General features: G+C 56.4%; 1 protein-coding gene across 5 annotated transcripts; it reads right to left on the reverse strand.

Annotated features, from left to right (window-relative positions):
- Positions 1 to 48: 48 nt before the first annotated feature.
- Positions 49 to 27,512, reverse strand: FCHO1 (FCH and mu domain containing endocytic adaptor 1). 5 transcript variants are annotated; one of them, XR_011994447.1, is made up of 27 exons: positions 27,412 to 27,491; positions 21,693 to 21,763; positions 17,526 to 17,617; positions 16,074 to 16,148; positions 14,850 to 14,991; positions 13,617 to 13,769; positions 13,268 to 13,372; positions 11,726 to 11,824; positions 11,537 to 11,633; positions 10,317 to 10,361; positions 10,125 to 10,203; positions 9,598 to 9,622; positions 9,167 to 9,224; positions 8,542 to 8,720; positions 8,433 to 8,457; positions 7,989 to 8,040; positions 7,351 to 7,442; positions 6,713 to 6,988; positions 4,949 to 5,031; positions 4,749 to 4,836; positions 4,494 to 4,602; positions 3,606 to 3,761; positions 3,124 to 3,256; positions 2,502 to 2,701; positions 1,238 to 1,423; positions 723 to 887; positions 49 to 329 (listed from the first exon to the last, which is right to left on the reverse strand). XR_011994447.1 is itself a non-coding variant. In XM_025989656.2 (27 exons), exons 2-27 carry the CDS (start codon positions 21,717 to 21,719, stop codon positions 307 to 309), a joined length of 2,664 nt encoding a protein of 887 aa, XP_025845441.2. In that variant the 5' UTR covers positions 21,720 to 21,763; positions 27,412 to 27,512; the 3' UTR covers positions 49 to 306. The 5 variants fall into 5 exon arrangements, 4 of the variants coding, with proteins under 4 accessions (XP_025845441.2, XP_025845442.2, XP_072577358.1 ...); XM_025989656.2 differs by having other exon boundaries at positions 1,238 to 1,293; positions 4,949 to 5,061; positions 27,412 to 27,512; XM_025989657.2 differs by having other exon boundaries at positions 1,238 to 1,293.

Consider the following 27,512-nt stretch of genomic DNA (forward strand, 5'->3'; position numbering starts at 1 on the left):
TCTTCCCTTCCTCTCTGGCGATGTGAAGGAAATTTCCTGGAGCAGGAAAAGGCTTATTTATTTTATTAGAAAATAAAGTTTATTCAAAGAACATTAAAAGTCCAAGGACCTGCATGGGAATTGGCTTGCACAGGAGTGGGTCTCCGGCTCAGCCAGGCTGGGTGTGGGGCTCCTCTGCACGGAGTCAGGGCCCCCCACCCAGGGAGGGTGGGATCCCAGGGTCCGGCAGGAAGGCAGGGATGAGTCAGCGAGCACCAGGACGCAGTGCAGAGCTGGGGCCAGCCGTGCTGGTCGGCCTCTGCAGGCTCAGCAGCTTACCAGGTACATCCCTGTGGGCAGGGTGCCATGAGCGGGAAGGAAGGGGGGGGGGCGTCCCTTGCCCCTACCCTGGGATCTCCCAATCCTCTTCGAAACCCCCTGTGCTCACTATCCCCACTGCCCCATGGGCCCCAGCAACCCCTAGTGGTGGCCGGAGGATGGGGGGGGCAGTGTGGCTTCTGGCTGCCTGCCTTGGGTCCTTGCCAGGATGCCCCACAAGGGCCCTTCGATCCCTCCCCACCAGCACCTACCATCCTGGGTCTCCAGAGCCCAGCCCCCACCAACCTTCCCAAACACCCCAGATGCCTCCCCCACATCCCCGCACCCTGGCAGAAGCAGGGGCTGGGGCTCAGGGCCCAGAAGGGTCCAGACTCCAGGGTGAGCAGCAGCAGGGGCGGGAGTACCTGTAGCAAACCTCCTCTTTACAAGCGACATGCGGTAGCCACTGCCCACCAACTCCAGGTCCACGCCGGACAGAGTGGTCCCCTCGCTGGTGAACTGGGCGGCCACAGGGCTGGGTGTGCTGGGCCCCGAGCACGGCTCCCAGCTGGCAGATAGGTGGCCAGAGCCTGGGGAGGCCTGAGGTCAGCCGTGCCCCAGCCTCAGCCCCAGTCCTGCAGTGACCTGGGCTCTCCCAAGCCCTTTGCTCTGTGTCTGTGGCCTCTATCTGCCTCTTCTGACCTCCTTGTGTGCCCCTGCACCCTTCTCCTTTGGCCCCCTCAGGGCTATGTGTAAATTGCAAAGGAGTCCTGCCTCAGGGCCTTTGTACCTGCTGGGTCTGCCTCACTTCTTCTCCCACAGCTTTGTCAAAGCCCTTTTAAGCTCTTCTCCATGTCTACTTTCTCAGCCAGCATACCCTCAACCTGAACCCACCCCTCCCTTCCCCCACCCCATGATCTCATGCACAATCATAACTCACCCCCTGCTTCAGACACATCTGGCAGCTTCCAAAGGAGCCGCTTCTCCTCCAGATTCCTGGCATCAAGAAAAGCTTAGTCACGTCTCTCCTAGAGAGGACCTTGGGAGTCAAGGGTCCCAGCTCAGTCATCTCTCAGCTACATGAACCCAGCCAGGCAGGTCTTCTCCCTCACCTCAGTTTCCCGATCTGTAAGATGGGTGTGGGATATAGAGTAGCTGGCCCCCAGGACCCCACAGCCTTACAGCTTTTTTTTAGATAATGCACTTAGTCCTTTAAGTCTGGCTTCTCGGGACACCTGGGTGGCTCATTCGGTTGAGCAGCTGCCTTTGGCTCAGGTTAGGGTCCTGAGGTCCTGGGATCAAGCCCTGCATGAAGCTCTCTGCTCAGCAGGGGGCTGGCTTCTCCTTCTCCCTCTCCCTCTCCCTCTTGCTCCCCCTGCTCCTGCTCTCTCTTTCTGTCAAATAAACAAATAAAATTAAAAAAAAAAAAAAAAAAAGAAAAGGGACGCCTGTGTGACTCAGCGATTGAGGGCCTGCCTTTGGCTCAGGGTGTGATCCTGGGGTCCGGGATCGAGTCCCACATCGGGCTCCCTATGGGGAGCCTGCTTCTCTCTCTGCCTGTGTCTCTGCCTCTCTCTCTGTGTGTGTCTCTCATGAAAGATAAGTAAAATCTTAAAAAAAAAAATCTGGCTTCTTCAGGGCGCCTGGGTGGCTCAGTTGGTTAAGCATCTGCCTTTGGTTTGGGTCATGATCTCTGGGTCCTGGGATTAAGCCCTGTGAGCTCAACAGGGAGTCTGCTCCTCCCTCTGCCCACCCCCCCCCCCCTTCTCTCTCTCTTTCAAATGAATAGGTAAAGTCTTAAAAAAAAAAAAGTCAGGCTTCTTTAGGGCAGAGAGTGGGCAGCTGAGTTCAAATCCTGGTGTGACCCCAGATTAAGTGACTAGCCTCCTTCTGCCTCAGTTCTCCCTCCATAAAGGGGGATGATGGCAGTCCACACCTCAAGGTGGTCCACACCCAGAAGCCCTGAGCCAGTCCTTGTATGTAGAGCACATAGAACATGCCCGATACGCAGGAAGCTGCTGGTGTCCAATATTATTATTTTTAATAATGTCACCCCTAGCTCGAAGCAAGGTGAGCTCACACTGCATGGTCGGACCTATGGTGGACCCTATAGGTCCTTTAGATGCTCTCCTAGCATCATGGAGAGGTCTGGGAGGCTTCTAGGGTCACTGCTGGGCCTCCTTTGGCCTCCCCCACGCCCTCACCAAGTGGCGGCCGGCTGTAGGCGGATGTTGGTCACAGGCTCGCCGACAGGCAGCAGGATCTGGACATTGGTGAGTGGTGTGGGCACGGCTGTGGCACCGGGCCGGTAGCTGTACTCCACCGAGACCTGAGTGAGGGTCGCCCCGCACTGCCAGTGGGCGCTCAGCTGTAGAGGCACGGACTGGGGACCCGGGCGAGAGAACTAGGAGGAGCGAGGACAGGAGAGAGGACACAGCTTAGGCCGTCCTGTCCTGCCACGCGGTGCGCAACGCAACCACCCTGACCCTGCCTGGCACGCAGTGTGTCAGAGCTGACTCGGGGCGGCATACACCACCCCACGGACCTCTTCCTTTCTCCTCAGGCAGATTTTAGAGCCCAGTCTGTCTGACACCACGCTTCCAGCAGAGGGCAGGAGAATGCCTCATTCTGAGACTTGCGGCCCAGTGGGCACCTGGGCAGGGGGTCCAGGAATGGGGCCTCTTCTGATTTACACTCCGGCGCTCCCACCGCCACCCCTCTGCACGAATGGGGCCCGGGCCTCCCCCCAGGCCCTCCCCAGCCACCAGCCACGGGCTCCCTCCCAACCCACCCGGCTCCCCGCCTGGTCCCATCCACGCGGCCCACCTGGTACCGCAGCAGCACGACGTTGTAGTAGGAGGCAGCGGGGTTCTGCTCCGCCTGGCGCTGCAGGGCCTCCGTCAGAGCCCCCATGTTGAGCCAGAAGTCTTTGGTCTCAGGGTCGCTCTGGGAGGGGTCACTACAGAGACCAGGAACCATCACCCCAACCTCCGGGGGACACCTTCCCCAGGCCCTCAGCAGCCAACCTACCCCTAGGGCTTCCTGCAGGTGCACATTCCCAGGTCCACCTTGGGCCCAGTCAAGCATGTCCCCCGGGGCGGGGGGGGGGGGGTAGGTGGGAGGGGTAGGTGGGTGGGTGGGTGGGAAGCGAAGAAGGAAAGAAGAGTGAGGTCCGGGAAGGAGACTGATTGGCCCAGGGCCACGCGGCAGATCCCAGGAGGCAGGGCAGGGCGTCCCAGGGAGGGAGCTCCTGGCCCCCACCAGCCTCTGGGCCCCCCTGCCTCTGACCCCCACTCTTCCTGGAGTACCTGAAGAGCAGGTCAGCGTTGGGCTGGTAGTGCTCGATGGCGGACGTGTGCACGAGGCGGAAGCTGAGGACAGGTGGGGGTGGGGTCGCGCTGAACACACGCACGATGCCAGCCGGGAAGGTCATGGTCAGTTCCCCAGATACTCGAGCCAGGCAGCTGTGGGGGTGGCCGGGGGGCGGTGAGGAGACTGGGTGTGGGCTCAGGGCTCCGCTGGCACCTCATCCTCCCCTCTCTCCCGGCTCCACTGGAGCCTGTGGCTCCCTAAGCCCCTCAGAAGATGCCAGGCCTCAACCATGCCCAGCATCCTTACTCCCACCATTCCCTCCTCATGTCCTTGCCTGGATAGCGATCCAGGCAGCAGGAAGAAACCACACTGGGCTGAAGGAGACAGGGGCATCCTCCCCTTCCCTAGCTCTCTTTTCCCCTAGGCCACCAGGAAGCTTGAAGCAAAACATTCAGCCATATAACTGTCCCCCCACCTTGGGTTTCAGGTCTAATACCCTCCCCTTTGTGATTTGATCTTAAGGTTTATCCTCTGGCACTGCCCCCCGATTATTCCTGGCCCCTCAACTCACCCTTAACCCAGCCCTCCAAGGACATGGCCTCTGGCCTCATGGTCTTCATTCAGTGTGATGCCCAGAGCAGCCTCAGAGGAGGTGCTCTGAACTATGGTTATGAGGTCTAGCACTGGTCAGACACCCTCCATGGCTCCCACTGCCCCCAGAACAGGGGCCTGGTTGTTTGGCTCAGAGTTTGAGGCCCTTCCATGGTAAATCAGGTCAAGAAATACACCTGAGGGCTGTCTCTCCTGGAACCCAGACCCACAGGCCCCAGAGAGTCCTGTTTATCCCCTGTCATCATTTGCACTGTCCCCTCATCACTGCGTACCTGGGGCTGTGACCTCGAAAGTAGGCGTGGACATACTCTGTGAAGGCGGTGGCTACAGGCAAGGCATCCTGGGAGCCCAGGACCACGGGGCTGGGTCCCCGGGAGACTCCTGGTGGGAATGGGGACAGACAGAATGGGCCCAGGTCCCAGGCTCCAGAACCCACCTTCTGCCAGCAGGGCCTCCAAGGCATCACTTAGCCACCCACCGAGGGCCAGAGAGGGTGGGAGTGAGGCCCAGAGAGGGGCCCACCGTACCGTGTCCCGTCTGTGATGAGAAGCTGGGCCGGTCCGAGAGGGTGCTGGTGGTGGAGGAGCCCAGTGGGGAGGGGCTCAGAGACCGGGACTAGGGAAGGAGACAGGCCAGGCTGTGACCGCCCAGGAGCAGCACCCCGATGCTGCCCACCCCCACCAAAGGCGCCCCACCACCCCACTCCTGCCGAGCTCCCTCACCCTACCAGGTCCCCGTTGCTGCGTGTGAGGGGGCAGGACACCTTCCTGGTGCGGGCTCTCCGGGGCGGGGCTGCCAGGCCTTCTCTGGCTGCAAGGTCAGCAGGTACAGGCATCAGGTCTGGGGAGTGAGTGTGATACAGCTCTACAGCTGAGATGCTCCAGGCCTCGGGCCTCCCCAGAAAAGGCACTGGGGCCAACACTGGGAGTCGGGGTTATTTTGGGGAGACCTCCTGGGTCTGCCGACAAAGTGCCAGACAGGACGGCAGAGGCCATCTGCAACCCTGAGCCTCCCAGACACCGGTCTGATGGCCCAATAACTGAGTGAGGGCTGGGAGGCCGGGACAACATGGGGTGGGGGGATCAGCAGAGGGTTTTTATCCACCATCAGTGATTCTATGACCATCATCCTCTCTGCGAGTATGCAGGAGTCTCCATACCTGACCTGGGTCTGGCCCACTAAGGTCACTAATCACTGCCTAACACTCAGGGCCCCTGCTCTATTCCAGCTACACACGCTTACTTGCCCCCCCTCCCCTCCACCTACACCCCAGGTGTAGGCTCCTCCTTACTCCTCAGTGGCACTGCTGTGACACCTGCTAGATGTCCCCAGTATCCATCTCCCTAGCGGTGACAATCTACTATCAGTGGTGACACTGCCAAGTGTCCCCTGGGGGCAGAACTGGCCTGGTTGAGAACCCCAGTTCTAGAGTGAAGCTCAGACAATTCCACTTGACTAGTTTCCAAGCGTGGTCTACACTCACTCCCCTGGGGCCTCCCTTGAACCAGTTCCAAACCGGCTCTTTCTCTAATCAAGGATGGTGCCAAGCACCCCTGTCGCCACTGCTGGGAACCTCATGTGGTCCCAGCCCACAGCCCTCTCTGACCCAGCACCCCCCCCACCTCTTCCTCCCAACCTGCAGCCCTGCCCCAGCTCACACTGGGCCCTTCTGGGTGGCCTCCCCTCCTGCTTCACACAGCTGCCTGTGGGGTGCTCCAGTCTGGCCTCCCCTGAACTCAGGATCCACTATGCACCTGACGTCTAAAGGCCCAGTCTCAAAATGCCCCTCTCCAGCCACTTCCGCCCCATGTTTCCTGGCCCTTCCGCCCCTCCTTGGAAGAGTGGCCAGTTGCCTCCAAGCCTTCCACCTTGACTCCTGTGCTCTCTCACCCCTCCCTGTATCTGCGTGCCCGCTTTTCCTCACTGTTACCCCATCACCACTTCCCTGGACTCACTCACCTCCCTCGTCTCCAGTCCCCATCGTCACCCCCCAGGTGGACAGAGGGACCCCACAGTCTGAGTCAAGTGTCATCCTTGTTCTGCTCACAGCCCTCCCCTCTGTGGCACAGGCCTCACTAAGTGTAAAACTCACATCACTCCCAGAGACTACCAGGCCCTGCTTGGACCCATCTCCCTTCTCTCTCTCCTTTTCCCTGTCATCACTGTGTTCCAGCCTCACCAGCCTCCCAGCTGTTCCTCAGAGGACAGGATGTGCCCTCTACTGGGAAGGCCATGCCTCCCATGTCCAAATGGCTCTTTCTTCACCTCTATCACATTTTAGCTCAGAGGTCACCTCCTCAGGGAGGTTGCAACCTTCTGGGCCCTCATCAGACACCTGCCACCTCCACCTCATTAAATATCCAGCTCACTGTTGTCCCTGCAAGGGGGAGGGTTCTGGGCTGTGTCCCCAGCACCCCATCCAGGCCCTGGCCACAGCAGGCGCTCGGTCTTCCCCACCCAGGGCTCTGATAACTCTGACTCCTGGACTCACCTCCTCCAGCCACAGCCTCCAGCCCCCAGGGACCCGGGGATGGGGCGAGGGGCTGTGGCGAGTCCGACGCTGGCAGGGGCCGTGTCCCCCTCGACTCGGAGGCCGGTGCCCTATAGCTAGGTGGGCTCTGCGGGGTGCCCGGGCGGGGGACCCAGGAATCCGGGGAGGGGCCAGGCGCCACGTGGGATGGCGAGTCCAGGCCGGAGTCCTCCACATTCTCGGGCGACGAGGAGGAGAAAGGTGAGGGGCTGGAGGTGAAGCCGAGGCTGCTGGAGCCTGGAGGGGGGGCGGGGGTGCCAGCTCCAGACCCCGCCCACACGGAGGCCCCGGCCTTCCTCCTGCGGGCCACGCCCACTCGAAGCCGCGCCCACCCGGCCACGCCCCTCTCCGCTGCTGCTCCGCCCATCCAGCCGCAGTCCCGACACCACCGAGGCCTCAGCTTCTCGCCGGCCCCGCCCACTCAGGCTGTGGCCCCGCCTACCAGGCCATGGACCAGCCTAGCCTACCTTCTCAGTGACCCACTCAGGACCCTCACGGGCTCCCTCCAGCCTGGCCCACCCTCCCACCTACCCTTGCAACAGCCCCGCCCAGCCGCCTGCCAACCGAGGCTGTGCCCCAGAAGCCCCTACCCCCATCACCTGTAAAGTCTTCGTGGTCAAAGGCCGACTCTAGGGGCGGCCCAAAGAGGTTCTTGGAAAACTGCTCATCTGACTGCAGCTTCTCTGCACAGCTGTGGACGAAGTGGACAGGAAGGATAGTTTCTATCGCTTCTATGCTCCCCCCACCCCAGGGCCTTTGCACAGGCTGCTCTTGGTCCTGAGCTCCGACCCCCCACTTTCCCTGAGGCCACATCCTGCTCTCTTCAAGGCTCAGCTCCAAGTCCCCTTCCCCCACCCCCACTCCAGAGGACCCTCCGCCTCCTCAACTGAAGCTGCCCCCTGGTATCTTCCACCCACCACATTGCCTGCTTGAGTTTCTTTATAGCACCTGGAAGTACTGAACATTCTCTAACTTATTTGCTGTTCTTAAAATCCGTGCCACTAGAATGTGAATCTGAGAAGGAAGACCTGTCTTGGTCCTACATCTCTGAACCCGGAATAGCACAAGTACACAAGAGGTGCTCAGTAAATGTTCATCAAATGAATAAGTAGTTCCTCAAAAACAGCATGCCCTCAACTCCCTGCCAGGCTGAGAGAAGGGGAGGAGGAGAGGAATTGGGGGCGGCCCCCACCTCCCCACTCATGTGGGCCATCTGTCCCACCTCTGTAGGACCCACCTGCTGGTTCTCGGGGCAGATCGAGGCCTCTGTGGTTTCCCAGTGGCGTCCCCTGTGAGAGATGCACCTCCCTGAGCCTTCCTCTCGCCCTGCATGCTGTGCCCCCACCCCTACCCCCCCCCCCACCACAGAACAAGAGACTAAGGCTTGGGGCTGTCCAGCCAGCTGCCCAAGGTGACTAGCAAGTCAGGCAAACAGGGATTTGAGCCTGAGCCAACCCGCCTCCAGGTTTTGGCTTCTTTCCTAGCCCTGCTCCTTCCTTCAGCTCTCATTTCATTCCCGTAATGACCCCATTTTATAGAAGAGACTGAGGGTCAGAGTGGGCAAGCAGCCTGCCCCAAGTCACACAGCAGAGCTGGGATTCAAACCACACTCACACGCCACGCCCAGCCTCCCCGCCACGTGCTCCTCCCCAAACCGAAGACCCCTTAACAGGCTGCTCACGTGAAGAATGGCGTTTTATGGTGCCCTGTGGACAAAGTGGGTGGCATCAGGTCAGGTGCATCCTGCCAGCGCCACCAGCCCCACCCAGAACACCCCTCCTATGCCTCACCCCTGGGCCAGGAGGAAGGATGAGGCTGCCGGCTGTGGCCCTGAGTTGGGCAGCAGCTGCCTCAGGGCTGCAGGCCGGTGCCCCGGCAGGGGCAGGCTTGATGTGCACATAGAACTTTCGAGGCTCCTCATCATCGAAGTCGGAGTCACTGGAGGAAAAGCGGGAGGGCTCCGCCGCGCATGCGCCACAGTCAAGGGGCCAAGCAGATCCCAGGGTGGGGGTCTCAAAACCGCCCTCAAAACAGCCCTCAAAACCGCCCCTTCCTGCTCAGATCTTTCAATGCCCTACACGATCCCATCTCTCACCACCTGCCGCCTGGCCTGGCCACCGTGTTTTTGCTCCAAGCCTTTGCACCACGGTGCCCAGCCCTAACTCGCAAACTCATTCAGACGCTAAACCCCAACACTGGTGCCCCCTCCTCCCCGAAGCCCTCTGGGCTCTCCCTCTCTCCCTCTTGCTCAGCCCTGACTCCATGGGGCAGGTGTCTTTATTCTGCTTTGTCCACACCACAGGTTCCGGGCAGTTGGAACACAGAGAGGGTTGCTATTAGTGGAGGGAATCACTGCGGGCAGAGCTTTGTCCTTGCTGTGCCAATAGTTGCCCCCAGGGGGCGCAAGGAGGATATTATTCTGAGTCACATCAGGCCGGACAGTGAAACCTTCTTCATCCACCTCTGGACACGTCTAGCAGGACAAGCAGTGAGTCAGACTCCCCGCTACCGCACCTCCCCACTCGCCCTGCCACACCCCCTCCCACCTCTGGGCCCTGACTCAGACCTAAAAACAGCCCCAACGGCAGTAAGAGTATTCCCTGGCGCAAGTAGATTCTTGAGTGAACAGAGCATGCCTGTGCTAAGGTGGTGAGACTGACGGGCAAATTGAAGCTAAGTGAGGACATCGGTCCCTCCCATGTGGCCCACAGGAGTCTGCAACTGAGATGATATTGAGCCCCACCAGCTCCATGCCTGGCTTCCAGGCTTGGGGTCAAGGTGGGATTGAACCCCTCCCACTTGCGCCCTCCCCCACACACACCCCCGGCCCCTCCCATAGTACTCACCCCTGAATTGGGCTCCAGGGAATCTCTGGGGATGGAGAAAGAGATGCTCATGTCAGCCCTCCCACTTCATCTGCATGCCCCCAACACCCAACACTGGACATGGCACCCGGGGGGCAGCCCCTGGGCTGTGATATTGACTTGAGCTAGTCCTCCAGGTGATGGGGCCGAGAGGTTTGCTTGGAGCTGGGGGTAGTGAGTCTGGAGTTAACTGAGCACAGGGTGCTTTCAAACAGCTTGGCAGGGGAGGGACCCTAGAGCTCATCTGAAGGGCTGGCTTGAGAAGGCAGGGAATGTAGGAGCTAGCCTCAGCAGGGAAATACTAGGGCTAGCCTTGGCAAAGGAAGAATTTTGGACTAGGTTGGACAGTGGCAATAGTGGCCCGGGATGGATGTTCTCCTGGGCCAGCCTGGAACAGGAATTCTCCGGGGCTACCCTCAGCAGGGAACTTCTGCGAGAGGATAGCTTGGGAAGAGGGAAGAGAACCCGGGCTAGTCTGGGCCTGGGCGGGGCAGGGGGTGCTTCCTCACACAGCTGCAGGTGGCTCCCGCTCCCGCCGGCTCAATCCTGGGAGGCGAAAGGCCTTGGCTCCCCGCAAACGTTTCATTGCTGAGAACAGATGAGGGGGATGCAGCTGAGCCCTGGAGGTGCCCCCTTTCATTCAGACCCACCTTGCTCATCCCCACCGTCCAGCCTGGGCATCCAGGCCCAGACGTACTTGCCTTCCTGCAGGGCAGCCGCACTGTATGTCTCAAAATCCAAAGGCCCTGAGATAGGAGAGAGTGAGAAACTCAGCCTGGCTGGGAGACCGGGCCTGGGAAGGGGAGCAGTACATCCTCAGACTCGCAATGGCCCCTGGATCTGAGCTCAAGGCCACTCAGGGTCCAGCGCACAAGCCGAGATGCTGGAAGAGCCCCAGAGATGCCTGTGAGTGGGATGCGCCCGGGGTTCTGTCCCGCCTTGGGATGGACCGGAGAGGGTGATGCCTGAGTTCCTTTTCCTACTTCCAGCATTTCTCACAGGCACTTGAGTGGGTCAAGGGATGGACTATGAAGCTGTGCAGTGGACCGAACCTCAAGTGCCAATATGAGGAGCTGGGACTCTCTCCCAAAGGTGATGGGGAGCCATGGAGGGTACATGAGCAGGAGCATAACAGATCTGCAGCCAGTGAAGAGCAAGAGTGGGGCCCCACACCAGGAGATACGGCTTGAGCCAGGGCTGAGTTATAGACAGGAGGGATTAAGGACAGTTGTTAGTGACTGACTTGAGGACGTAAACTGTATACCAGCATTCATTGAATGCCTATTGTATGCTCAGCACACACTTTGCCCTTTATTGGCATCAAATTACTGAATATTCATAACTTCATTAGGTGGGAGTGATTATCAACCCCACTTTACTGATGAAGAAGCTGAGGCTCAGGGATGTCAACACAGACATCCAAGGTCATACAGCAAGCAATGAAGAAAAGACCAGACCCAGATCTGACCCCAAAACTTTCGCTCTCAACTCTTCCTAGATACCTTATCTGGACATTTTTTTCAAACTGGTCCTTTGCTCACCAATCTCCAATGGCTCCCCTGGGCCCTCAGGGTAAAGTATGAACAGCTGGGCCTGGCATTCAAGGCCTGGTATCTGGTTGTAAGATTTATCCGTAAGATGAAGCATCAAAGGGGGCCTGACTGGCTCAGTTGGACAAGCACGTGACTCTTGATCTCGGGATCATGAGTCTGAGCCCCACAGTGGGTGTAGAGATGACTTAAATATACTTATAGAAAAAAAAGATGGACATCAAATCCTTTTCCTGTGTGGGCTGCAGAGATAGATTTGTCATCAGCCCATTTATCTGATGAGGACACCAGGGTGCACGGAGGATCAGTCCCCTGTTCCTTCCCTGCAGAGGCGGCCCCAGAGCCCGACCCCCACGGATGTCCCAACTCACCAGGCTTCTCCCGGCCTGTGCCCTTGCTCTCTGCAAACTTCCTCAGGAGCATCTCCACACTGACATTCTCTATGTTCTGCTTAAACTCCTCATGCACCTGGGCCGGGTGAATGAAGTGTGTGACTGGGCACGGCCAGGGCCCCTTGCCTGGCACCCTTGACTTTGCTTCCTACTGCTGGCTCCACTCACCTGCCCAATCTGCACATGGGTGTCCTCCACCGAGTGGGCATAGGAGCCGAGCAGTGCCTTCATGTGCCGCAGGTGGGTCTCCTCCATGGCTTGGAAGCGCTGAGCCAGGGAGGGAGCAGAAAATGGGGAGGTGGAGGCCACAGCGAGTGGCCAGGTGACCCAACCTGACTGATCAGAACGTTCCAAACCCCTGGCCTCAGTGACTGGTTTGGGGAAGACCCAAATGTCTTCGCTGGGACTTTTGCTAAAACTATGGGAAAGGAGACACTTTTACACACTAAGACAATGGTAAACATATGGGTACTGCTGGAAGCCACTTTGCTGTGCACATGCACACACACACACACACACACACACACCCCTCTATATACGCCTAGGAGGGCATCTCTACGTGGGAGGGAAGCCTCCAGGGAGGAAAACAGTCTCGAAAAGCAGAGAGGCAGAACTTTCTGCCAACACCATTTGAGTTCCTGGATCCAGCCATGCCTGAAGCTCTCCTCACAATCACAAACTTTTCAGTCCCCTGGGTCTATAAATCTTCCTTGTCAGTTTGAATGAAGGTTTCTATCATTTACAACTACCACTTGCAAAGTCAGGAAAAAAAATCTGATTCCTAATCCTGAGATTCCAATCTGCTTTTTTTTTTACTCTTTTTTTTTTTTTTAATTTATGATAGTCACACACAGAGAGAGAGAGAGGCAGAGACACAGTCAGAGGGAGAAGCAGGCTCCATGCACCGGGAGCCCGACGTGGGATTCGATCCTGGGTCTCCAGGATCGCGCCCTGGGCCAAAGGCAGGCGCCAAACTGCTGCGCCACCCAGGGATCCCTCCAATCTGCTTTTTTATACATTTTGGGTAGACAGAGTCCCAGAGAGGTACAGTGTCTCATAAAAACATTACATAGCTGGTGAAGAATAGAGGCTGGAGCAGAACCCAGCTCTTTCGCCACCATGAACTGTCAGTAGGCTCTTGGCTTCTAACCCTGTCTATCCTGTTCAAAAACCTTATCAGTAATGATAGAAATAGGGGAGCCTGGGTGGCTCAGTCGGTTCAGCATCTGACTCTTGATTTTGGCTCAGCTCATAATCTCAGTCATGAGATCTAGCCTTGCATTGGGCTCCTCGCTGAGCACGGAGTCAGCTTGAGATTCTCTCCCTCTCAAGCAAATAAATAAGTCTTTAAATAATAATAGAAACAATAACAGTAATACCTTCTAGAGTGGTTTCTATGCACCTTGTACTAGTCTGAAAACTTCACACGTAGGGACTCATTTAATCTCCACAAAAACTCTCTGAGGCAAGTACAATCACGGTTCCTATTTTACAGGTGGGGAAACTGAGGCACAAAAAGGCTTTGGCTTTTGAAATGATAATGGCAACCACAATCACAATAGCTAAGTGGCTCTAGACTTCTATGGTTTGAAACCTGTGATTCTAAGCCTCCTGGTAGTCGATGGTTTCAGAGGTTCTGGATTTCCAATGCCCGTAGATGCCGGGCCAGGGGTTGTGTGGGTCTCCAAGGTCCCAATGCCAGGTTCTTACCAGAGCTGAGTCCAGCATCTTTTGCTCAAAGTCAGTGCGGGCTGAGTTGTACTTCTCCACCGAGCGCCGCAGGCTCTCTGCTGCCTTCTTCGTTTTCGTCTCTGCCTACAAGGCACAGGGAAGGGATGGGGACGGGAGGGGACATGCAGGCCATTTCTTCCCCCAGGGGCCCACCACCCAGCAAGTAGACTCCTTGGGGCACCCAGGGTGTGATGATCACAGAAGGTTCAATGACCAACGCTCTGTGATATGTCTTCATGCTCCCATCAGGCAGGCCTGGGGCCCCTTGGCACATTCCTCAGACCTGCGAGGGCCCACGGTGGCTGGGGACCTGTGCCTGGGGACGCACCTTGTCCATCTCCTTCTGGCTGGTGCTCTCCCTACGCAGCCGCTCCTGGTCCATGCAACGGTTCAGGTAGTTCTCTCGGGACTTGGGCAGGAGCTGGCTGACACCTGCGAGGACCTGCACAGCGTCCAGGGTGCCCACTGCTTCCTCTTTGCACTGTGGGGATGGAGAAGGGGAGTGTGGGTAGCACCTGAAGCCCCCACTGGGGTGCAGGACCTGAGCAGACCGCAGGTATGTTTGGGAAGTGAAATTCCCAGCTTCGCAAACATTCTGTGGGGTTCCCGGTCCCACAGAGTACTTTGTATGAGTATTCTATTAATATCCAAAATCTTAGACATTCAAAAAAAAAAAAAAGGCTCCATGCCTAGCATGGAGCCCAACGCAGGGCTCAAAGTCACCACCCTGAGATCAAGACCAGAGCTGAGATCAAGAGTCAGATGTTCAACTAACTGAGCCACCAAGGCACCTGATCTGTCCCCCAGTTTAAAAAACATGGTAAAACAGAAAATCTACCATCTCAGCCTTTTTTTTTTAAGTAGGCTCCATGCCCAGCATCTTTAAGTGCACAGTAGTAACTACTACTCACTCCCGTTTTATACCTAAAGGAACATATATACCTTTATACCTAAAGGAATAGTGGCTTGGAGCCAATTAAACTTTATTTTTTATTTTTATTTTTTTAAAGATTTTATTTATTTATTCATGAGAGACATACACACACACACACACACACACACACACACAGAGGCAGAGACACAGGCAGAGGGAGAAGCAGGTTCCATGCAGGGAGCCCAATGTGGGACTCGATCCCAGGACGCCAGGATCACACCCTGGACTAAAGGTGGTATTAAACCCCTGAGCCACCGAGCTGCCCTAAACTTTATTTATTGGCACTGAAATCCAAGAGTCATATAATTTTCACCTGTTGTGAAATATTCTTTTGTTTCTGCCCCATCATTTAGAAATGTAAAATCCATTCTTAGCTCTCAGGCTATCCAGGGCCAGGCTGGGTTTGCTCTGTGGCCCATGGTCTGCGGACCTCTGGTCCAGAATTCTGAGCCTGAAATTTGACAATGCTCAGGTTTTGTGGGATTCTGGGTTTGATGCCGTGGAATTAACAGAATTCTCAGAGGTGCACACAGGGGGCTGGTGGTTCAAAGGCCCCAGTAGTTCTGGGATCTTTGCAGCTCCCCGCCGCCCCCCTCCCCCAGCTAGGCAGTGCCCACCAGCACGCACCTTCTTCTGTATCTTGAGCTGTTCCTCGCCATAGCGGAGCACGTCCTTGATGAGGTCCTGCAGCTTCCGCGTCAGCTCCAGGTGGCAGAGCGCCAGCTTGTCTGAGGAGACGCGGAAGACCTCCCAGAGCGGGGCGAAGGTCCTGGAAACAGGTCACACCCAGGGTCCAGCAGGCCCAACCCCCCTGGGGGCTCCTCAGACAGCACAGCAGGTACCTACTGTGCTCCAGGCCCTGTGAGGCAGCTGCACCACGACTACAAGACAGGCCTGTGACAGATGGGGAAACTGAGGCATAGGAGGCTCCACAGCTCACCCCAGACCCCTCAGGAAATGAGCATCAGAGCTGTTATTTAAATCCAGGCCTTGAGGCCCCCCAGGTCCTCACTCTGGACTCCAGGTCCTAGCTAAAACCCAAGGGCAGCCACAACTCAATTTGCTCAAAACCAAGTTCACAGGGCTTTCCCACATCAGCAGAAGCCCTCTTTGGCTCCCCTCATATCTCTCCTCCCTGCTGCCTCCCGTCCATACCCTCCCCCTGAAAATTTTTGCCCCAGGGCATCTCCAGGAAATTTTACTAGTGCCACTGGGGACCACATCACCTGTGGCCCCACCCCTCCCCCCCATCCCACCTCCAGTCTCATCTCCTCCTCACCGGCCCTGCAGCCATGCCAGCTTCTTTGCTCCTTCCTGAACATTCAGAATCCATTGTTGCCTCAGGGCCTTTGCACTGACTGAGCTGCCTGCCGGGGTCTCTGACCCAGATACCCCTGTAGTTGGCTGTGTCTCATCATTGCTCACGCCAGAGGAAGCACCTGACTTTTCACGGTCCTATTTCATCCCCGTCCTAGAGCTTTTCACCCCAGGAAAGGACTTTTGTTCATGTTTGCAGTTAACATCTGTCTTGCCCCACACCCCACAGGTATGTGGCATGAACATGGCATGAAGGTGACTGAGGACTTATCGCTGCTGGGTGTCCAGTACCTAGAGTGGTGCCCGCACACAGCAGGTACTTGGTAAACATGTGTTCGATAAATGAATGAGGTAGTAAGTGAATGAGTGAATTACATTCCTTTGTCCAATTAGCCCCTTAAGTGGGGGAGGGTTGACTCCCTAGTCTACATATCACTTGTGTGAAGAGATGTCCACCCAAGAGTAGGCTCTAGATACCCCAGAACCCCGCAGCCTCGGTGACCCCTGCCCCAGCACCAGCCCCAGCCCACTCACCCCACGGGGGTCCCATTGCTGGCCAGCTTGGAAAGTTTCGCCATAGCCTTTGAGTAGGTCTCCTCGATGGTGGCCCTGAGTAGGACAGAGAAAAGGTGTGAAAGGTTCTGGGCACCCTTGGGAGACACTCCATTCCCCTGGGCTTCTGTTTCCCCATCTCAAACATCTGAACACTAGCTCTCTAGGAGGAGTGTATGGTCTCCAGCCGGGGAGAGGCATTTTGGAAATTCACAGGTGAGGTTAAGTAATATGTTTTACTAACAAAAGTGGTAGGGACAGCAGTAGCAGCACTGGGTCAAAAAAATGTGTCTTTTTTATTATTATTTTTTTTCATTTTTAAAAGATTGTATTTATTTATTTGAGAGAGAGAGAGCATGCACAAGCAGGGGGGAGGGGCAGGAGAGGGAGAAGCAGACTCCCCACTGAGCAGGGAGCCCCATGTGGGGCTTGACCCCAGGACCACCACCTGAGCCCAAGGCAGATGCTCAACCAGCTGAGCCACCCAGGCACCCCTTTATGCTTTGTCTCCTTTCATTGCAGGAGACAAGCTCATATTTCCCTTTTCTCTCCGGACAGACACTGCTAAATGTCTATCTAATATCCACTCGTATTTTAGTCCAGTTTTTTTTTTAATTTTTATTTATTTATTTATTTACTTATTTATTTATTTATGATAGTCACAGAGAGAGAGAGAGGCAGAGACATAGGCAGAGGGAGAAGCAGGCTCCATCCAGGACCGCGCCCTGGGCCAAAGGCAAGCGCCGAACCACTGCGCCACCCAGGGATCCCCAGTCCAGTTTGACAGAACTTCGATTTTGTTCGGGGCAGCAATGTGCCCAGTTAAAGCCAGCTACTCATGGAGGCATTTTGTAATAGCAGCACCCACAGGGCGCCGCAGGCAATCGTGGATGGATCCAGGAACTGAAGGCCCTCAAAGTAAAGCGTGGCCCCCGGCCTGTACAGCTCGGACGGGTCTGGCTATCCAGCCACAGAGAGAAAAACCTGGTTATCATCTTTTGAACTCTGCTCGGATTTAATGGGCGTCCAGCTAGTGAGCGGCCGGGGAGCAGAAGGCTGCCTTGCAATTTGAATTTATTCTGTTTTCTGGGATACGGACGTCGGAGCATTTACACGCCGAAATGTAGATTTACTCCATCATACATGTGTTTTATCATACTCAGGGCATGAGGCTGAGTTTTCAAAATTCCCCCTGTAAGTAGGTCATATCATCGTCTCTTCGGGAGGAGGCGTCAGAAGCCTTGGAATGGTTGACGGGCGGACGTGGGGCTGCGGTGCGGGGAACCGCTGGTTAGGAGGGTCCCCCAGGTGGGGCAGGTGAGGCGTGGCCGAGGCGGGATGGGCGGGGCCAGGGCGGGGCCACGAGTAGCGGAGGCTGCGGGGGGGAGGGGCTGTGGGGCGTGGTCAGGGGTGGGCGGGGCGTCGGGACCTCACCTCTCCCGGATGAAGTCTGCCAGCTCCTTGGTGGAGATGGGCCCCTGCTTCACGCTGTGGTACAGGACCTCGAAGCCATGGTTCTTCTCACCCTGCAGGGGACGGACGGGGGTGGAGACTGAGTAAAGGGGTGGAGGAGACGTCATGGTCGCCTAGCAACGGGGGCGTGGCCAGAGCAGCCAACCTCAAAAGCCAACCCCTTGGTGGCAGGGATTGCTTCCGGCCTGAGCCTGTTGCCTAATAACCCCTTGGTCACAAGGATTGGCTCATGGGCCTTAAGTTGGCCCAACCAGAGAGAAGCTGGAGGTTTTGTCCCATGGCTGACGGAGAGATGCTCTCTTAAGCGGGTTGCCTCTGTCTCTTTGTGTCTCCATCTTTTTAGGTGTCTCTCTGCCTCTGTTTCTGTCTCAGTCAATCTTCCCCTGTTTTTCTGTCTGTGCCTCTCTTTAAATGTGGAGTTATGTGGGCCTAGGAGATACTGGAATCCAGGTGGAAACCATGAAATTTGGAAAGAAGTCTGAGTAAAAACTATGTTGAGTCGAGTTACTGGATCAGGCCAAGCCTGAAAGCCATATTTCCTCACAACGTTTCACCTTTGTGAGCCAATATAACCCCTGTTGGTTAAGTCACTGTTTTCTGTTTCCCTTCCACACCGAAACTCCCTTTCTGAGATGCCCAGAGCACAGTCTGGGTCTGATGCTTCTCTCAGGACCCAGCAATGTCCAGGACAGGGTGGAGCAAAAAAAGGGCATTTGCCTTTGTTGAATAAATGAACAAATGAGTTATTCTGCTGTCATCTGGGGCTGGTGGGAACAGTGCCTCTACCTGGGTGCCTTGCACAGCACCTCTTTCCTCCCAGTTCTGGGGTCACCATGGTGGGGGACGCAAGTGCTGTGCTGTGTGATCTGGGCAAGTCACTGTCCCTCTCTGAACTTTTAGTGGCTCCTTGTTAAGATGGGACAGGGGAGTCATCCACCTCTCCTATGAGGGCAAAGCAAATGCCATGGTGATCCATGCCAGGATCCCCCAAATCCCCAAAGGCAACCCCAGTTTTTGCAAATTCATGGCATTAGTTAACATTTTGTGCTAAGTTTGCTCATTTCTTCTCCAAATACATTGACTTAAAAAGGCAACTTTTACCATTATTCCAGTTAGAAGCCCTGGCCCCCAGACCATAATGAAAGGAATAGGAAAAAAATAAGGCAGCAACTGTTTTTCTGCCAGCCAGATCCTGTAACATGTGAAGGGCATCATGTCTGAACAGTGAGTTGTTCATCAAAAAAGGGAGATGAGCTGGGGTCTGAGGACCTGGAGACAATTTAGTGCCGAACAGGCCCTTGTAAGCAGGACCAAAAGAAGAAGCCTGTGGAGAAATCTGGTGATATTTAACTCCCAACACACATCACTGGAGTGATCCCTTTGGCAGCAGGTCCTCCGTTAACAGTGGTTTCCTCTACCTTCTTCCAACCTGCGGAGTTTACCTTCCCGCTTACCTGGAAACCAGAAGGCTGAAGCCAGAAGTCACAACCTGATAATCCCTCTTGCTGCATAAATGGAGAAACTGAGGCCGAGCCTGGGGCAGACACAGCACAGCCTCAAGCTCAAATCTCTCCAATAGGCACTCCTCATTCTAGCATCATTGACAGCTCCCTATTTCCTACCAGCGGCTAAGGTACAAAGCCCTTAGCTCGGAATTGTCTTTCCAACCTCATCTCCCAACATCCTCTTGGCCTCACCGGCAAAATGGCAAGCAGTGCAGAGACATGCTGTGCCTTCCTACCACTGCACCTTTGCCTGGGCTGTTCTGCAACCCAGCTCATCAGGCTGCATCTCTTTCTACCCATCCAAATCCTTCCACATCTCAAGGATCATTTGCAGGCCCACCTCCCTCAGGAATTTTCTCAGACCCTCACTTCCCAGAATGTTCAATATTGCTCCCTCCTACTTCCCAGGAATATGTCTCAGGGCCTCCTTTTATGCACTGGGTCACTCTGAGCTGGTGACTTTACCTCTCGGCCTCAGTCTCCTCATCTGACAAATGGGGACAATGACAGCACCCACCTCCTAGGGTCTTGATGAGATGAGGCTGGGACAGTGCTGAACACAGGGCTTCCTGTACCATGGTGAGGGCTCAGCAAACAGGCCCAGTGGCCCCCGCCTGCCCCACCCAGGGGATCCTCGGGTAAGGCTGCACCAGGCACTGCCGCCCAGGCCAGCATCTGGGGCTGACTTGGAGCCAACCCCTGGCCTGTTTCCCAGACCTGGCAAGGCCCCCAGTGGTATCTGCCTCTCTCAGGCTGTGCTGGCAGCGAGGGTCCCCGGAGGGCTGTCTTGGGCCTGTGTCTCTTATCAGAACCTCTGGACTCCAGTCTCGTCCCTATGCCAAACCCAGAGGGATCTTTCTAACACAGCTTGATCATATCTCTCCCCTGCTCACACTTCCCCCATGACTCCCCAGTGCCCTCTATGCATCCAGGCTGCCTTGGCCCAGTGGGACTGAGGCATCCCTATCTGGTTTGATCTCCCCTAACTGGAGCCTCCTTCAGGCCAGCCAGGGCACCAGCGCCACCCAGCAAAAAGCCACCAATACAAGCAATTGATTAGAAGAAACATGGCCAGTGATAGACATCCCTGAGACCTGAGGAGGCAGGAGTTTCATCCCCTTTCCCAGATGGGATGGGAAAACCGAGGCCAAGTGACATAAAGTCACTTGCCCAAGCTCCTAGCAGAGCCCAAATCAAATCCTCATCCACTCTCTACCAGGCTATCTTGGGTGGGGAGTGCATTGGGGGTGGCTTCTATTTTCCCTCTGCTGATCTGAATTTTCTGCAGTAAGCTTGCATGCCTCCTGCAATTAAAAAGCATTTGAAATAAATGTAGGTGCCTCATACCATTAAACAGAATTTAAAATAAATGTAGGTGCCGCTGTCAGGGTTCCAAAATGTGGGCAACAATTGATCATCAAACAGGCAATCCCCTTACACAGAGGCCCCAAAGGGGGCTCGGAGAGGAGTGGGCCCCTTGCTGGGGTCACACAGCGGCGGGTGAGAAGGTGGAGGTCAGGTCCCATCTCCCTTCTGCTATCTCCGCCCCCCCACCCCTCTCTGCAGGTGGCAAGGGGGGTGAGGCCCCTTTAAGAAAGCAAGTGGCAGTAAGAGGAGCCCCAGCTGGGGAGGGAGCAGGCCTGTTGCCAGGGGCAACCAGTTGCCTAGCAACAAGCTTCCTCTCCAGGAGCTCAGGGCCCTACTGGGGAAGGGGCTTTCAGCCCTGGTCCTCCCTAGACTCTTCTGTTCACACATCCTCCGTGGCTCCTCATTAGGCCAGCCCTGTAAGTGTGTCCCTGTGCTCTCAACTAGTCACCTGTGTCCCACTTCTGGGCTTCTGCTCAGGCTGTTCCCCCTGCCTGGAACGTCTTTCTGACCTCTTGGAAAATCTCACCCCTCAAAGCCCACAGCAAACATGGCTCAGTGTCCTGGCCTCTCCTCTGGTTGCCCCCCAGGCTGGGCCCAGCCCTGACCCTGCGGGGCTGAAGGTTTCTGGCTGGCTCTCTGTCTCCCAGAGTGCAAGCTCCTCGGGGTCAGAGCCAGGATGAAGCCTTCAGAGGAGCCTTAGCACCTTCCACAGTCGGTTGGGTGTGGAGTGGTGGTGGTGGGGAGGGAGGGAGGGAATGAAGGGAGGAATGAAAACAAGTGTGTCTCGCTCAGCTCCCTGGAGTCATAGTATGCGGTCCCCAGCCCAGAAGGCAGAAGAGTGAGGGGGCCACTCCCTAGTGGCCCAAGTCAAGAAACCCCCCAAATCTCCAGGATGGGAAAGATGTGGAAATTCCCTGGCTGAAATGACCCTGGATCCTGGAATTTTGGCCTGGCCCCGGGTTCGAGCCCTGATGCTACATTTGCTCACCAAGCAGCTTGAAAAGAGAATCCTACTCTGGGCCTCAGTTTCTCCATTGTTCAAGCTATGACTTGCCCAAGTCATAGCTCCAAGGTCACAAGGCCCGTGAGGTCAGAAGATGTAGACACAAACCCAGCCTGACTCCTCCCACTTTACCTTCTATACCTTGCTGACGCTCCACTTGTCCAAGGCTCTGCCTATAAGTTGTCAAGTCCCCCCATCTCCATAAAAGCCCTTCCAGGGGCCCCCATCAAAATAAAAGTGGGTCTTACTTACCCAAAAATGCTCCCCAAAATACGACATCCTGATGCCCTCTGTGGAGACCCCTGCAGGCTCCTGTTTAGTGCCTGTCCAAAGAGAAAAGCAAATTTGAGCTGCAAAGCCATGGCCAGCTTGGACCTGAGGAGGGGAAATTCCAGTTGTCCTCCCCGTGGAGGAGGAAGAGAGATGATAGAGGAGGAACCAAAAGCCCCAGGCTGGGAGCATGCGGCGGGGGCGGGGGGGGGGGGTGCCCTGAGATGATTCATCCTCAGGCCTGGCCCCTAAGCAACCTCCATTCTAGGGGGACAGATATGGATCTAGATGCCTCAGGTCCTGTGGGATCAGAGCTGGGCTGGATAGAGGGATAGGGGCCCAGTCTAGAGGGAGCCTACTCTAGAGGAAGGGGCATGGGAGTTGGGTTTTTTTAATACAAATAGGAGTTCACTGGGAGGGGGGCAGCAGAGTACTGGATGAGCCCCAGCCTAAGCAGAAAATCTCAGAGCCATTTCACAGATGGGAAAACTGAGGCCTCCCTATAGAAGAGAAGCCACTTGCCAAGGTCACAGAGCCAGGAAATGACAGTAGGTTCACACCCTGGGCCAACTGATCAAGACCTGAGCACTCAGCGCCACACTGGGCAGCTCCTATGGGAAAGAGTCTGCTGAGAAATGGACACTGGGACTATGACCAGCCACAAGGGGGTCGGGGTCCCTCCAGTGTCCCCAAGGATCCCTTGGGGTCTCCTAAATCCCTCTACAATGGTTCCCATCTTATGCACACTCCTGGGCTAGACAATGCACCCCTCACCATGATGACCCAGCTGACAGTGGAGCCCCTATGGGTCCTAAACCTGAGTCCCAGAAGCCAGTGTCTGAGTCACTATGCAGCTCTGTGCCTCAGTTTTCCCATCTGCAAAACAAGAGGGGATGCCTCGAAGGGGTCTTGCTGGGGAAATCCAGGCCTCCCTGAAGAGGGGGCTGGGCCAAGCCGCCTGGCAAGGGAGGGACACTTGGTGTCCTTGGCACGTTCTGGACATTGGGCTTGTCACAGGAGCCCGCAGGCCTCATCCATAATTCATGACCCCTCGGGCAGCTTGGCAGCAGCTGGGAGCCCAGGAGGCACAGTGGCAGCAGGGACAGGGCTGGTGACCACAAATGGGCAAGCTCCTCGGGCTTCACAAGGAAAGGACCAAGCAAGGACCTCAGAGGAGGCTGCCTTCACCGAGACTCAGTTTACCTAATCTTGAAAGTGAGTTTAACTGGAACCATTACCCAGGTTCCTTGACTTCTATGAGTTACCCAGCAGCCACCATGTGCCCACATGGCAAAGACAATGCCAGGGTCCATGAGATATTCCAGTCCTGAGATTGGTCCCTGAGAAGTCCCCAGCTGAGGGGTAGAGAGCTGGGTGCAGACACACCGGTCCTGCAGGCTCAGGGCTGGGCCAAATGGAAGAAGGGGCTGTGGGAACCTGGACCGAAGGAGGGGGCCATGGGAGTTGGGGCACTGAAGCATGAATAGGAGTTCACCAGACAAAAAATTATTCAATTTCACAAATATTCCCAATGACCCCCCCCCCCCCCCTGTGCTGGGTGATGCAGGGGCCCCTGAGAAAACCGTCACTGGCACTGTCCCTGAGGAAACCCAGTTTGGTAGGGGGGCATGCTGGGCTGACATCCGAAAAGGATTAAAGCTCTAAAATTCCCATCTCCTGTCTTCATTTCTGTCCAAGATTTAGGCCTTGAGCATCTCCAAATCCCTCAGAGCTTCGCTGACTGATACGGGAACCACTATCCTGGTGTGGTGACTTCATTCTAAAGTAAGTAAAATTAAATACCATTAACCTCCCCCAGCTCCTCAGTTGGGCCAGCCTTGCTTTCAGGGCTCAGCAGCCACACGGGCCTGGTGGCCGCCGTATCGGACAGCACAGGTAGAGAAAGTTGTGCTAGAAGATGCTTCTTAGAGGATCCGAGGAGCCACCAGGCCCAAGTTCCCCAGAAACCGAGGATCTCACTACTGTTTTCGCAACTCCCGCTAGATGGCCCCTCCCCCCACAATGCACCGAGGGCCAGTCCGTACCCAACTCCCCCAACAGGTAGGGCTCCTTCAACCTTCACAGCCACACCGTGGGACCCAATCCCACCGTTACAGATGCAGAAACTGAGGCACAGAATAGTAACTCAGGTCCCGGGGGCTGCTGTGATTTTGTCCCTGGCCTGTCTGCCAAAAGAACTCCTGTTTGGAACCACCTAGTGTGGCTCTGGGTCTCTGTGTCCCCTCTGGTCCCCCACAACCAGTCCCACGGCTCAGAACCCGAATGGGGGGGGGCAGGGGGGCAGAGCGAAGGGTGGCCCTCCCGCAGGCTCCTGCCCGGCCCAGGAAGTGACACCTGCTGTGTCTCTCGGAAACCCCAGGCCAGGCAGAGGGGCCCCTCCTTCTGTTCCTGAGGGGGGCGAGGGAAGGCAACGGGCAGGGGTCTCCTGACAGGGCTCAAACTCACCGGACAGGGCAGCGAGCAGGGCTGGGGCCCCTGACAGACAGGGTGGGCACCAGGAGATGGCCACGCGGGCCCCTGCCACTTCCGTCAGCACCAAGCAGAGGCCTGTGTGCGTGGGGGGGACAGGAAGCTCACCCTGCCCCGCCTACCGCCCAACCGCCACCTCACCTCCCCCACCAGGCCCGCACCCCTGGGACTTCTCAGGCACTGGGCCAGCCACAGATGGGTAAACTGAGGCACCTGAGCCTACGGGCCCCCAGCCTGGGGCTGTTATTACCCAACAAATAATAATCATGATGACAGTGGTGAAATAATAGCAGGCCACACACTGCGTCCATCCAGGGCTAAGCTTTTCCACGGCTCACCATCCCCACCCGGGGTGGGTTACCGATTCACAGGGGGACCCAAGGCTCAGAGAGGGGAGTGTAACATGCTCGTGTCTGCACAGCCGACACTCAAAACCCAGGGCTGCGTGACAATGTTCATGGGCCCCTTCCTCTAAATAATTAAAAAAAAAAAAAAAGACTTCAAACTATATGTTACAAATTGCCTTGGCACAGAGATGAATATATTAATAGTATGTGTTAAAATGAATTCATTAAGAATAAATAAATAAATAAATAAATAAATAAATAAATAAATAAATAAATAAATAAAATGTATTCTTTGACCCCCAAGCCCATGTTTTTTCCCTTCTGATTTTGAAAGAAGTTAAAACATCTTCTCTTTCATGGGCCTCTGAAAGTGCCGTGTCCAAGACACGGAGGCCTCTCTGGCTGATGGAGAAAATAGCTTTGCTCGAACCCAGGACTCTGGGCCTCCACAGCACCAGGGCAAAGCCCAAAGCTGGACAGGGACTTGCCCAAGGTCACACAGCAGGCAGTCAGCTGGACCAGGATGCCCCCCATCCTCTGGAAGCAGAGAGGAGTCCTGGGGGGGGGCAGGTGTCTGACACCAGCCCCAGGTGCTGCCTGGAGATTCTGCTTTCCCAGCACCAATTCCCCAAAACCCACAGCTCTGCACAGGGTGGAGCATGTGAGCAGGCCCAGGAACAGATAAAACACGACAGGACTGGAGTCAGCAAAGGCAGAGCTCACTGGCTCTAAGCCACCTGTCCAGAGCCCTGACCTCCTGCTGTGACCTTGGGCCTACCCTGACCTCTGTGCCTCCAGGGTCCTATGAAACAGGCTCTGACATTTTGCTCCCCCTGGACACTAGTGTGTGCATAGTGGGGGGCCAGTCTGAGATTTTTCTCTCCCTTTCCAGTGACTAGCCAGCCTTGTGGCCGCGCTGTTTCAATGACCTGTCCTGTCAGGAGCCTCCTCCCTTCGCCACCAGCCACCAGTGACCTTTACACAATCTGGCTCGACTCTTACAATGGCGCTTCGAGGCAGTGTCTCATCTTGGCCATCACCCCAATGGGGAAACTGAGGCACATGCCCCATGTCGCACAGTGACCAGGCTGTCAAGCTCAGCAATTTTTCCATCCTCCGCCACTAGTCTCCTCCCTTTGTCATCTCTTTGGCAAACACCTATTGAGCGCCAACTGTGTACCTAATTGGCGGGCTCTAGAGACGCAGCTGGCAACACCCCGGCAGGCTCCCCTCTCTCCCCCCTTCTCCCCGTCAGCTGTGACCTCATTTATGATCGCTAATATTGTAATTAGTATTATAATGACCGTGTCTGTATTTACAGGGCTCCCGTCTTCCCACGTCTCCTCTGATCTTCCAAGGGGGATCCAGCCCATTTCACAGGAGAATACACCGAGGCCCAGGGGGGCAAAGCCACACACGGGAGGAATCAGTTTGAACCTGGTTGTGTTGGACTCCCAGCTCTGAGTTCACCCCTGTGCCCACCGCAGAGTCAGGGGACAGGCTGGCCTGGTGCCTTCCACCTCCTCCTACCCGCCACCCCACCCATGGAACCGGCTCGCCCCTGGCGTGGGTGACAATATATGGGTCAGGGTGTGCCCCAGGCAGTCCCACCGGTAAGACGAGGGCGGTGGAGCCCCTATTCCAATGATTGCAGCCGGGTGACATGTTTTACTCTCTGGCAGAAAAGCCCTTGCAGCAAGGCCAGAGTGACCACGAATCCATTTTGCAGCACCATAAACTGAGGCTCAGAGGCTAGCAAGGCATGTCAGGGGGTCTCCAAACCCATTGCCCTCTCACCCCCAAACCACATCTTAAGCGAAGTACGGAGTTATAGTTTGGTATATGATGGGGTGTGTGGGTTCAGAATCTGTAGAGAATACAGCCTCTCAAGCCCTCATCCCTATTTTCAAAGGAGAAAACCAAGGCTCACAGAGGTGCTGTCACCTGCCCAAGGTCACCAGTGAGGCAGGTCCATCAAAGCTGCCTCCTGGTCCCCACTGCGGCTGGGGCAGGCAACTCCCAGATTTGAGGCAGATGGAGGGGCCGCCCACCCCACAACCCTCCTCCGCACCCCACTCGCAGTCAGCCTCCGGCAAGATCCTAATTTACCTCGATTTATTTTAATCCCAGAGAACAGATGCTGCTGCCCACCCCCCACTGAGGCAGGGACCACCCCCAAGTCCGTGCTTCAGGCCCTCCCAGGCCTGGCTTGGCCCTTCCCAGAGAGGCAAGGCACCCCACACTGACCCCCTCCCCAGAATTCCAACTTTGGGGGTCCCTGCAGAGGATGACAGTGAAACGCCCCCCACCTCATCCTTGCGGTAGGGGACTGGGATAGAACAGTCTAGAGGAGAGGCCCGGGGACCCCCAGCTCCTCCTCCAGGCCCATCACGGTTCACCGTGGAGAAAAAGGGAAGGGGCTTTTTCCATCTTGGTCCTCAGGGGTCTGCAGACCAGAGGTGGAAAGAGGGAAATTGAGCGTGGTCTCCACTTCGGCTGTCTGGGTCCCAGGCTGGAGGGAGAGCGGCGCCCCCATCTTTGCAGCCCTGGAATCTACACCCAGATCCAGGCTTAGAATAAAGGGATTTGGGGAGGGGTCTCACGTCATAGCTACCATCCTGCACGCTCCGGTTCTAGGCCAGGAGACGGGGGACTTGGAGAGGGGTCCCTGTCTCCCTCCGAAGGCCCTGGATGATGGGCTCTGGGAGGCCAGGGGCCCACCGCGCAGCCCCCAACCCCCAGTTCGCCATCCCTCCTGCCCCGCCGCGCCTTTGCCCCCAGTGGCCTCCGGGGCTACCGGGCGCGGTGCGCATGAGGGGCTGCGCGGGCCAGGGGACTCGGGGGGTCCCGAGGACAGCACTCACCTCCCGAGCTCTGGCCGAGCCCCGCGCCCGCCGCCACCTGCGGCTCGGTCTCTGACACCCGAGCCCGCCCCGCCCCTACCTCCGCGGCTGCGGCGCGGCTG

The sequence above is a fragment of the Vulpes vulpes genome, chromosome 9 (assembly GCF_048418805.1).
Source record: "Vulpes vulpes isolate BD-2025 chromosome 9, VulVul3, whole genome shotgun sequence".
Lineage (NCBI taxonomy): Eukaryota > Metazoa > Chordata > Mammalia > Carnivora > Canidae > Vulpes > Vulpes vulpes.